Source organism: Salmo trutta, chromosome 36 (genome assembly GCF_901001165.1).
Source record: "Salmo trutta chromosome 36, fSalTru1.1, whole genome shotgun sequence".
NCBI classification, from domain to species: domain Eukaryota; kingdom Metazoa; phylum Chordata; class Actinopteri; order Salmoniformes; family Salmonidae; genus Salmo; species Salmo trutta.
This window is the reverse complement of record NC_042992.1, coordinates 26,679,640-26,691,803: the sequence shown is the minus strand read 5'-3', so window position 1 is coordinate 26,691,803 and position 12,164 is coordinate 26,679,640. Positions and strand designations below refer to the sequence as shown.

The following is a 12,164-nucleotide window of genomic DNA, read 5'->3' as shown; positions in this document are numbered from 1 at the left end:
TGATGTTCCTAGAACACATGAGTTACAATATTTTGTTCCTAGAACACATGAGTTACAATTTGATGTTCCTAGAACACATGAGTTACAATATGTTGTTCCTAGAACACATGAGTTACAATAGGATGTTCCTAGAACACATGAGTTACAATATGATGTTCCTAGAACACATGAGTTACAATATGATGTTCCTAGAACACATGAGTTACAATATGTTGTTCCTAGAACACATGAGTTACAATATGTTGTTCCTAGAACACATGAGTTACAATATGATAGAACACATGAGTTACAATATGTTGTTCCTAGAACACATGAGTTACAATATGTTGTTCCTAGAACACATGAGTTACAATATGATGTTCCTAGAACACATGAGTTACAATATGATGTTCCTATTACAACACATTTGAGATCACATGTGTTTTGATGCATATAGCAGTGATACGATTACTGACCCTCTCTCCTCTCTGTCCAGCTATTCCAGGTGGTCCAAGGGTTCCAGGGATGCCCTGTGTCATAGACAGAGAGAGAAGATCAAGGCACACTTTAGGTTAAAGGTTAGTTTAAAGCATTACGTCCTCAAACACCAACACACAAATTCCATATGTATAAAATGTTTTTGGGTTGTCATTTCCACAAAATGAACCTACCACATTGCCAGGCAGTCCACGGGTACCCTGCGTACCCTGCAATCCTGGAGGACCCTGGAAGAGAAACAAGGCTTCATTCACAGCTGTCTATATGTAAAAGTATTATCAAATATACAGCCTTAAGGACCCAAACCTTACAGGGTCTCCTTGTCTCCCAGTCTCTCCTTTAGGGCCAATGTCTCCTTTAGGGCCCTGAATTGAAGGGGATAACAAACAAACTTGCCAGTCATTTATGGATATGAAGGACGCTGATATCATTCACTATAGTATATCAAATTACGTCGAAATTTGATTTTCTATTTTCCAATGGATGACACCTTATGTAGAATCCTATAAAATATAAGGTGCAGAGAACGCCAACGGAATCACGGAACCCAGGCATTAAAACGGAATTCAACAATATATTTGTATTATTGAGCTTAGCAGGGAATGAACTAAATGTATTGAAAATTGTTGAATTTGTCCAAGTTTATCGTAAGACATGAATAGAATGCATCAGTGATTCGTTTTTCCTGCAACTTTGTGAAGACGCAACGGCATGAGAATGCCCCTCTCTACCACTTTGTCTCGCCGTTACCGAGGATGCTAAGGAAAACCGTCTTCTCAATGAAATGTTAACTACAAAGTATCCTATGCTTCCCTGGCAGAAAGATATCATGATTATTTCATCAATTCAGGTTATTTGTTTTGCGACGTCTACCATCACTTGTGCAAAACCAGCGCTAAACAAGAGCCTCTTGCTAGGTACCCACTTGAAATAACAGGTAACTAGGCTTCAATGTTTCCCAGACCTAACAAATTGTCTCCTGGTGTGGTTTAAGCATTGTAGTGGACTTAAAACATCCATTTTTGTTGTTTTTCTAACAAAACAGAATTAGGCAAAAATTAAATGGATTTTATAGTGCCCAACTTATGTTATTGTTACTACATGGGTTGTGAATAGGTGAGTGTCCAATTATAAATAACATTTGATTGACTGACTGACTGATTGATTAAACTCCTTACCTGTGGTCCAGCCAGTCCTTTAAAGCCTGGTTCACCAGGCAGTCCTCGTTGACCCTTCAGAAAACAAACAGGTTAGTAACATCCCCAGAATGATGTTCAACATCAAACAAATTATACTGTATTTTGCTATTTTGCAATGCCAGATGATTCCTTTAAAAGCCAAACACACAGTGCCCACCCTAGTGGTGGAGTGCTGTCACTATTTTAGTTCACATTGAGAGAGCACTGTAACTGCAGCATGGTTGATGTCCATTTGACTCTACCAAATAAAGGGGGCACTTTAATCGATTCACATCTCTTCTGACATCTAGTGGAGAGTTTGGAGCATTGCTGATTTTCCCAAAATGCAGCCTAATGTTGCTCCTTTGGTAAAAGGCTCATTTTATTCTGAATAACTCACAATCTCTCCTGGATTCCCCTGCTCTCCCTTTTCTCCTCTCGCTCCAGGATTTCCCTAGGGAGAAAGAAAAAGGATGAACGCATGTCCAAGTTGGGAAGTCTAGCTGTATAGTAATACGTGTTGTGTACAGTTTCTAGGACTGGCCACACTCTGTTATTTTGTATCAACTAAACACTACATAAAAAATGCCAATACATGCATGAGGCCTGAAGAACATTTCTCACACAGAGCAGTTTCTACCAGCCAGGTCACACCAGATCGACCTCAGTATTCAACATTTTTCCAGGTCCCCAGGATGTCAGGAAATGCCTTCAATATCGTCCACTGGGGGCTACGTGAGAGCCTATTACATCTAGTAGGCTAGCGGCCTTAAACCGCACGCTCCAGGCCCTAAGGATCGTGGGTTCAATCTCAGTGCTAGACACTGGTTTAAATGTTTTATTTTCTGGTTTAACCCCCCCTGGACAAAAGTTGAATACGGAAGTAAGACCGTGAGATCTTGTTGGTTTCTACAGTACTTACAGGCTCACCAGGCTCAGGGATAACATTGGCCACCTGAGAGAAAAACACAACAGATAGAGACAAGTTATCCAACAAGCATCCTCAGATTGCAATGCACTTTTCCAATAAGTTTTTTGTTTGCTTAGTTGTACATGGATCATAAAAATAAAATAAAAACATATGCATGACACAAATATTATTCGGATAACATATATGTCAATTTTCACAGTTCGAATTTACTCCAATGCGTCATGTTCTTCCCTGAGGTTTATTACAGTGTCTTAATATGGTAATTTACTCCATTCAACATCCCTTGACTTTACTCACATTTCCTGGTATTCCTGGAGTTCCCTTGGGTCCTGTGTCACCCTGAGGCAACACGCACACACACACACAGTGTGGGAATGTTAATTAGCTCATTACAACACACTAGTCCCCTGGTGGTAGTTAGTGAGACAAAGTGGAGAGGAAGTCTCTGTGACTAATACACCCTCTGGTACAAGCAGGAATTATCTTTCATGCAGCTAACATAAGCATGCTTATCCAATCCCTCTTCAAACAAAACACAGTGTAACAAGAATCTTGTTCATTGTTACTGACTGTCAGTAACACATTCTAGTAACAGTAAAGGTAAGAGACCGTACGGCATTTAATAAAGGATATTGTGACACACAGTAGCTATCTGTTTACATGAGAGTCTTTGCAGATCTATCGTCTCATATCTCTGTCTTACCTTGTCACCTTTGTCACCCTTTGGCCCGAGAGAGCCATCTTGTCCTCTGTCACCCTAAAAATGAAAACACAAGACATAAAACAGGACCGTAGTACACAAGGACATTGAGATGTGAGCTGCCGTTGGGCTGAAGCACAAACTTCAGGAATGTGGCTTTAATGATGGTTATGAGATCAAACTCACCTGTCCTCCTTTCTCTCCTCTTGGTCCAACGACCCCTGGTTGTCCAGTTAAACCAACTGGTCCCTGTAACACACACACACACACACACACACACACACACACACACACACACACACACACACACACACACACACACACACACACACACAGAGAGAGACACACACACACACACAGAGACAGAGAGAGATTAAGAGCATGTGGGATGGGGCACTTTGAGTTGAGTATAATGGTTTAAGGTGATAGCCATGTATTATTGACTTACACTCTCTCCTCCAGGTCCTCTTGGCCCAGGTGGTCCTTCTTCACCCTATAGGAGTGACACATTCAGTCATCATACGATTCCTCAGACCATGCTTGACATTTCTGTAACACTGTCTATTAACTACCTTGCAATCATAGCCGTTTGCATTCAAATGGGAAGCTGTAATGAGCCATATGCAATAAGAAAATGTTAAGTCTATAAATGCACAGCAGTGGCAGTCAGTGCCGTTTAAGATGAGCTTGGACGATTTTTTTAATGAGCATGGCCTTATTTCCATTACAGCATATTGGATGACTGTCATTCATATTCCATTCACACAGTGCAATGTAACATCAATGGGTTCAGGCTACTACATAATAATCACATTTTCCCTATACCCATTATGAGGTTGCTACAACCTAGACTATGAATGAAAGTTTACGACGTACGTGAACACAAGTCGAGAGACAAAATTGAGGTGACACAGTGACACTTGCACACTCTTGCCTGCATCTAGTTGCAAACGAGAGTTTCTATTGGACAAATGCAAGTATGTTTATCCCCGTGTGGACTTCAATGCACAACACATCAGATGTATGTGACCAGATGAAAAAAACGTTCCAAGCCAAACCTCTACACACAGCCTACATCGTTGTCACCATAGCTGGACACAGACAAAGAGTAGGATCACTGTAGTATCACTGTACCTTAGGACCAGGTTTACCAGGGAAGCCATCCAATCCAGACTCTCCTCTAGGCCCCTATGGAGATGAATGAAAAACACAGCTTTATATATTTATGGTATTGTTTCAGATATTATCCCAACTAACACATAACGTTGTCACAACATTGCAAATAGGTTGTGAAAGAAGGTTGGTCATGGCATTACCATGTGACAACAATCTGAGAACATAAATGTGTCAGTAGGGATAACACGCTGGCACACTGTCCTCCATGCCTTTGGAATGCTACATGTTATTAGATGTTTCCTTACTGTTAGTAAGGAATAAAAACCTGAAACATTCAGTCGGTTAGGAAACATGAATCCTTATTACTACTACACTGACCTTGTCTCCGTCATTTCCTGGAACTCCGTCCAGCCCATCGTTTCCAGGTAAACCCTTTCAACAATAAATATTATATAGGGATACGTCTGGGACATGAGTACTTTGACAACTCAATGGTACATCAGTGAATCATATCATAACATGTCAAACATGTAACATGTAAATGTGAGAAAAAAAATACTGCAAACTTACAGCTTTGCCAGGCTCTCCTGGTTTCCCTGAAAATCCAATCTCACCAGGTAGACCCTGAGCAAAGAATATATATATATTTTAGCTTTCTATTATTTCATTTCCTCTATGAGCTTTTGGAATGACAGCTGACAGTACATCTGCGCTGTACAGCCTTCAATGTAAAGGATTGTTGGTGCACAGAACTCACAGGAGGTCCAGTTTGTCCAGGGTTTCCTTGCCCTCCAGGAGGCCCCTGGGGACCCTATAAAGAGAGACGGCATCATCAATACAGACTGTCATCAACCTCAGTCCAACAGGCAAGACATTCTAGGTTGGCCTGATATTCAGTCATAGCTCCAAGCTGTGGAAATATCAAGAGTTATCCCTGGAAGGCTAGTCACACAGTCAGGAAAAAGCCCAGGCCCTAAGGCACTAATTATTGCTTTTAAGAGCGATATGGAATCTAAATTAATTGATGTCATGTGGATGAGTTCCAGAAGTGGCAGAGCATATTTTCCCTCCAGTGGAAGTGTTTAGTGAAGCTAGTGTTGAGGGCGCAGTAATGTCAGGTATGTGGTCCCTGGTGAGTAGTTAACATCAAGAAGAAAATGTTTTTCAATGAGCCAGAGCCTGATATAACAGCTGTGCTGATAACTGACACATACTCCATTCATAATGTCAAAAAGAGATCTTATGAAGCAGCGAGTCATACTATTACACATAGCCTTCATGTTCCAATAGATTGTTTTGTCATGGAATATATCTGTAAATGATCTGATACTGTAGGACACAATAACGAGTACCTGCAATATATAGCACATATACATAAAATAGTACTCTTACAGGAGGTCCGGGTAGCCCATCAACACCAGGTAATCCACTTTCACCTTTCCTGCCCTGAAAAAGATAGACGGAAAATCAACCATCATACATCAAAACATGTCACAATGGGAGAAAATAAACCTGTGCAGGAAAAAAAGTTTATTCACTTAGTACAATCAACCCTTTAAAACCTTTGTTGCTCTAGCAACTCCTGTATTCAACTCTCTCTCATTCTCTGAACTGTGATATACTGCCCTCTGCAGGACTGGTTAAGCTACAGCGTCATGGTTAACCTGAGACGGCCTTAGTGCTGTGACTGATATATGTAAAGGATGGGGGGTGGACAATTCTTTGAGGCTTGTCAGGGAAACTTTGATGATGGCTGTGGTGTGGACTGTGGTGTGTGTGAGGAACCAGGAGAACACGGCCCTGTCAGCCATTACAGCCCCATTATCACAGCAGACATCCCCTCAGTGACTTCACATCCTCAATACACCTACACACACACACACACACACACACACACACACACACACACACACACACACACACACTCAGACCACCATCCCACATCACACTGCAGCGGAGTTCACAGCAGCAGTAACAACAACACTGAGATACAGTTAAGTGCTACAAGCCACAGCAGAACAGACAAAAAGGTAACCGGAGAAAATAGATCAAGCTGTAACTAACTGTAGTGTTGAACAGAACAGAGAGGACTAGGCCATGGGGTCTGCTCTGAATACCCCACAGTAAACAGGCTAGACTAAGAGCTCCAGTAAAGATAGCAGATACAAGGAGGAAACAGCAGGTAGGTAGCCTAGCGGTTAAGAGCGTTGGGCCAGTAACTGAAAGGCCGCTGGTACCACTCCCCGAGCCGACTAGTGAAAAATTGGACGATGTGCCCTTGAGCAAGGCACTTAACCCTAATTGCTAAGTCACTCTGGATAAGAGTGTCTGCTAAATGACAAAACATGTTAACACTACAGAGATAGGGTGATGCCTTCTCCATACTGTACCAAATACAGTGACATCTCCACATCCATATCATTTTCTAAATGTATTGCCATCAGAGCCCTACGACAAAGGTACTCCTCAACACAATACAGTGACAGATAGAGCCCCTTTTGTTATAGTTAGAAAGCACACAGTTGATGGAATGAGATGTTATCTAAACTCCAGCTGATGTTACATCCTACTGCTCGCTCCAGGAGGTCTGGCTCAGTCAGATTACCCAGCAAACCAAAATTGATTCTATGAACGTTCCCAAATCATTCTAATAACACAAAAACTGTCCATTCCCAGAACCCATTTTTTTATTACATTACCTGGAAACCTAATAAGAACCTTGGGGGGGGGGGGTCTACTAAGCTATATGGAATTGTTTTAAGAAGGTCATACCAAGGATCGTTTAGCTATTGGATTTTTAATTTTAAAACCCCTTGAAGTATCCCACCAGAATTTTTTTAAACATTTATTTAACCGTTTATTTTTGTCTCAGTGTCCATATATACTTCCATAATTTTTTTAAACTGGTACCGGAGACCTACAGACAAGTCTTGTGAGGCCTGTGAGCATCCTAGTGCAAAAAAACAACAGAGGGGTCATATTAGTGTGTGCCCCAAACGGTTTGGTCGCTACGGACAGAAGTTGGCAGATCGGCTGTACCGACTTTAGACGAGACCCAAGACGCTTGTGGGGGTCGTAGAGCAAAACGGAGAGTCTCATCTTTCCACAGAGGGGTCATAATATTTTGTAGGCCATTCAGACATTACAGACAATTTTGAGAGAAGACCAATTTTAGGGATGTCTCATGGTCTGACAAACACCGCTCTCTCTCTGTCACCTATCACTGCAGATGCAGATGTGCAACATAGACGGATGCATTGGATTGAGACGCATACCATGCAACAAAAACTGATATCTCTAGTTTAAACTGACAGATTTGAATGGGTTTGGAAATTGACCTTCATGTGTTAAAACATTTTCTGGTGGATTTTCTTTTTTAAATCAAAAACATTATTTGAATGTTTTTGGGATGTTATTGTTATGTCATGCCAATAAAACAAATTGAATTGTTAGATAAAACCCTACATACAACTTCATGGAAATGTTAGCTAATGTCCTGGGAATCTTCCCAGCATGCTGGGCAGTCACTACTGTCAGAGCAAGGCTTCCTGTCTCTGTTACAGCCTTCTGTAGTATTTTGTATTGTTCCTGGGGTAGGACTGTTGACAGGTCTGAAGCGGTGGATCTACTACTCATTGTAAGTCGCTCTGAATAAGTCTGCTAAATGACTAGAATGTACATACAGTGTACAGTATAGGGGAATGTGACTGTTGAAAGTGAATGTGGAGGGAATGTGACTCCCTCCACAGAATTTCTGGCTAGGCCACTCCAGGACCTTAATGTGCTTCTTCTTGAGCCACTCCTTTGTTGCCTTGGCCGTGTGTTTTGGGTCATTGTCATGCTGGAATACCCATCCACAACCCATTTTCAATGCCCTGGCTGAGGGAAGGAGGTTCTCACCCAAGATTTGACGGTACATGGCCCCGTCCATCGTCCCTTTGATGCGGTGAAGTTATCCTGTCCCCTTAGCAGAAAAACACCCCCAAAGCATAATGTTTCCACCTCCATGTTTGATGGTGGGGATAGTGTTCTTGGGGTCTTAGGCAGCATTCCTCCTCCTCCAAACACGGCGAGTTGAGTTGATGCTAAAGAGCTCCATTTTGGTCTCATCTGACCACAACACTTTCACCCAGTTGTTCTCTGAATCATTCAGATGTCCATTGGCAAACTTCAGACGGTCATGTATATGTATTCTTGAGCAGGGGGACCTTGCGGGCGCTGCAGGATTTCAGTCCTTCACGGCGTAGTGTGTTACCAATTGTTTTCTTGGTGACTATGGTCCCAGCTGCATTGAGATCATTGACAAGATCCTCCCGTGTAGTTCTGGGCTGATTCCTCACCGTTCTCATGATCATTGCAACTCCACGAGGTGAGATCTTGCATGGAGCCCCAGGCCGAGGAAGATTGACAGTTCTTTTGTGTTTCTTCCATTTGCAAATAATCACACCAATTGTTGTCACCTTCTCACCAAGCTGCTTGGCGATGGTCTTGTAGCCCATTCCAGCCTTGTGTAAGTCTACAATCTTGTCCCTGACACCCTTGGAGAGCTCTTTGGTCTTGGCCATGGTGGAGAGTTTGGAATCTGATTGATTGATTGCTTCTGTGGACAGGTGTCTTTTTTACAGGTAACAAACTGAGATTAGGAGCACTCCCTTTAAGAGTGTGCTCCTAAACTCAGCTCGTTACCTGTATAAAAGACACCTGGGAGCCAGAAATCTTTCTGATTGAGAGGGGGTCAAATACTTATTTCCCTCATTAAAATGCAAATCAATTTATACAATTTTTGACATGGGTTTTTCTGGATTTTTTGTTGTTATTCTGTCTCTCACTGTTCAAATAAACCTACCATTAAAATGATAGACTGATCATTTCTTTGTCAGTGGGCAAACGTACAAAATCAGCAGGGGGTCAAATACTTTTTTCCCTCACTGTAGGTGGTTCCACCACAACAGGAGGCACGAGAGTAGCCAGCCGTTAAGCTGCTCATGAACCCATTAAATGCATCCAGAGATATGTGCAAAAAAGACCACATCGACAATGGCAATACAGAAAATGACGGTGTAATGTTATCATAGGCATTTTCTTGCCTAGAATAGAATATCCGTGTATTTATTGTTAGGATATCGACACGGATGTTAAGGTTTATAAACCTTTTACACCATCCCTGTTTCTGTGAGACAGTTGACTTCCTAAACTGCCCCTGTAGAAAAACAAAGGGACGAATCCTACAGCTGTGTACTGCTGTGATACAGATGACTGTGTATTGTCAACATGCAGTCACTATGACTACAGTGCTTTGATACCGAGAGAAACATTTTTTACATTTTGAGTACCATGTTGAGAAAATTAGCTATATGGTTTTGAGAATATGGGAGGAAACCTGTTTGTGCCACGCCTTAACCTCTTATGACTAAAGTACCAGTGAGGTCAGATGTAGGCCTACAGTATAACTGTAATCAAAGGCATGTAAATCCTATAACAAAGGTTAAACTCTTACCCTTTGGCCAAACTCTCCAGGTTCGCCAGGTAAACCAAGTTGACCAGGTGCACCCTGGGGGGAAAAAAGCACTTGTCATTTTTCTACCTCAGCTTTGACTGGTAAAGCTATAGAGCCAGTGGGCCTTTTTGCATTCGTCTGTTATCTATACAGATAACATAATTGGGATAAAGATGAAGTTGGGGTCTACAGAGGAAGTAATAAATTGTGGTTCCTTACAGGGGGTCCTGGTGGGCCGTCAGGCCCTGGAGGGCCACGAGGTCCTGGAGGTCCCTGGAACACAGAACAGACAGAAAAACGTAACAGAGTCAGAGTCCATGAGAGACAGACATCACTTAATAACAATATACTGTACGTCACAGGAGTGTTATACTGTCCATGTTACTGCAAACATTACTGTGTAGTAACTCAACCTCTGTGCAATCTAGTGTACTTTCCTTCATGACCTTACATGACACACTGTTATTCTATGGCAACAGATGGAGACTTAGTTATGCAGTTGATAGTGTTAAAGATATAGACCCATGCACAAAATACTGAACAGAAAAAAATGAAGATAAAATTACTATATCCATGTACTCACATCCACTCCTTTCAAGCCCTCGCTTTGAACCTGTGTGGTTTAGATAACATTTTCAGTATGTGTTTTTACAATCACTCTACGGTGTATCAGGTTGGCATTGGCATCCATGCTAGTGGAGTATACAGTACATGACGTTAAAATACTTACCATATCCCCAGGCATTCCAGCAGGGCCCATCTCTCCCTGCAAGACAGTGAAACCAGACAGGAATTTAAAAAAAAAAACGTTTTGAAAAGTTGTCTCTTTAAATCATTTGTGTGGGTTCTGGGGTAACATTTCAGATGGCAAATATACATTAATTTCAATGACAAGAGCAATAGTAGTTTCTGGTATGTAGTGTTATGTGAAGTTTAACTTTTCATACAGTGCTTGAGGTGTGTGTGTGTGCTCGCGCGTGTGTGTGAGTGTGTTTGTGTGCGTGTGTGTAATTATAGACAGACAAGCTTAATGTGTTATCATATCAGACAGATTAATGGGCCACCTTTGATGGTAAAAGAGGGGGGTGATGGGAAAACAGAGGAACATCTGGAAAACACAGACTGTAACTTAGGAGTTCAGTCTGGTGAAAGATTTTGTAGATAACCTCTCTTTTTTAAAGGTTTACCTGCACTGATCGTGATATTATGTGATAGTTGTACCGGCTAATGCACTGATTGCGAGTCTCTCTGGATAAGACCTTCAGCCTATCAATCCTAAAATGGTGCATAGCATATCAACTCTTGTTTCATGGGTTTTCTTGAGTGTTCTTTGAGGAAAGTTTTGTCCCGATTCACATATTGTATTGTTCATGATCATGTGTTGTATTACAGTGTTTGATAGAGAGGAGACCATACCTTTTCCCCTTTCACTCCAGCGGCTCCAGGTGCACCAGTCAGTCCTCCCAAACCCTAGACAGTAAATCAGAACAAAACAGCATTCTGAAATGAGCAGTTATTACCAGTGAAAGAAATATTCAGGTCTTTCTCTTCTTTAAACGTCGGTATGCACCTGCAAAACAGAAAATGACAACTCACATCTTTTCCAGGAACACCAGGTTTTCCAGGGAATCCGTCAATACCTTTGTCACCCTGTGAGGAAGAAGGAACAGTGTTCAATGTCGAATAGAAATGCTCTTCTAGGTACATAAGAGATGAGATTCTAAAGAAACCTGCTATGACTAACAATAACCTTGCCACATCTTCCCAGCTGTACTGCATTCTATCTAAGACCTTGTTGTTTCAAAAGAACATCATTGTGACAGTCAACACTTTTTCCAGCAGGTAGCTAGTGCTGAATACATCACACACGTCTCGCATGTCTGTCAGGCTTTGTGACTGTTCTATCTGCCAACAACAAGGATACCCCTGACCCCTATCTGACGCCGAGATGACTCTCCTAACCACCACTTCCTGAGCTGAACCACCACTTCCTGTTCTGAACCACCACTTCTTGTTCTGAATCACCACTTCCTCTGTCACCTCCAGAAAAGTAAATGCTTCTCCAGACTGTTCTGTTCTCAAACCTACTACATGGCTTTCTGTCAGAGTTGGTGGAGGTTGGTGGAGAAGACATTTGTGGTATGTACCCATGTGGTATGTACAGTACTAGTCTTCCCTGTGGCTCAGTTGGTAGAGCATGGTGTGTGCAACACCAGGGTTGTGGGTTTGATTCCCACGGGGGGCCAGTACAAAAAAAAAAAATTC

The 12,164-nt window shown here is 41.9% G+C and overlaps 1 protein-coding gene across 3 annotated transcripts in view; it reads right to left on the bottom strand.

Moving 5' to 3' along the window:
* The window catches only part of LOC115175748 (collagen alpha-1(XXII) chain), a 71,011-nt gene that overhangs the window by 21,810 nt on the left and 37,037 nt on the right, over window positions 1-12,164 (bottom strand). For all 3 annotated transcript variants that reach the window (XM_029735218.1, XM_029735219.1, XM_029735220.1), the window contains 21 exons: window positions 11,496-11,549; window positions 11,316-11,369; window positions 10,630-10,665; window positions 10,483-10,512; window positions 10,119-10,172; window positions 9,900-9,953; window positions 5,795-5,848; window positions 5,160-5,213; window positions 4,973-5,026; window positions 4,781-4,834; window positions 4,421-4,474; window positions 3,735-3,779; window positions 3,473-3,535; window positions 3,290-3,343; window positions 2,884-2,925; window positions 2,578-2,610; window positions 2,056-2,109; window positions 1,656-1,709; window positions 789-842; window positions 651-704; window positions 456-509 (listed from right to left, as the gene is read on the bottom strand). In XM_029735218.1, coding sequence (XP_029591078.1) covers window positions 456-509; window positions 651-704; window positions 789-842; window positions 1,656-1,709; window positions 2,056-2,109; window positions 2,578-2,610; window positions 2,884-2,925; window positions 3,290-3,343; window positions 3,473-3,535; window positions 3,735-3,779; window positions 4,421-4,474; window positions 4,781-4,834; window positions 4,973-5,026; window positions 5,160-5,213; window positions 5,795-5,848; window positions 9,900-9,953; window positions 10,119-10,172; window positions 10,483-10,512; window positions 10,630-10,665; window positions 11,316-11,369; window positions 11,496-11,549 — 1,059 coding nt within the window. The remainder of the gene's footprint in view (window positions 1-455; window positions 510-650; window positions 705-788; window positions 843-1,655; window positions 1,710-2,055; window positions 2,110-2,577; window positions 2,611-2,883; window positions 2,926-3,289; window positions 3,344-3,472; window positions 3,536-3,734; window positions 3,780-4,420; window positions 4,475-4,780; window positions 4,835-4,972; window positions 5,027-5,159; window positions 5,214-5,794; window positions 5,849-9,899; window positions 9,954-10,118; window positions 10,173-10,482; window positions 10,513-10,629; window positions 10,666-11,315; window positions 11,370-11,495; window positions 11,550-12,164) is intronic.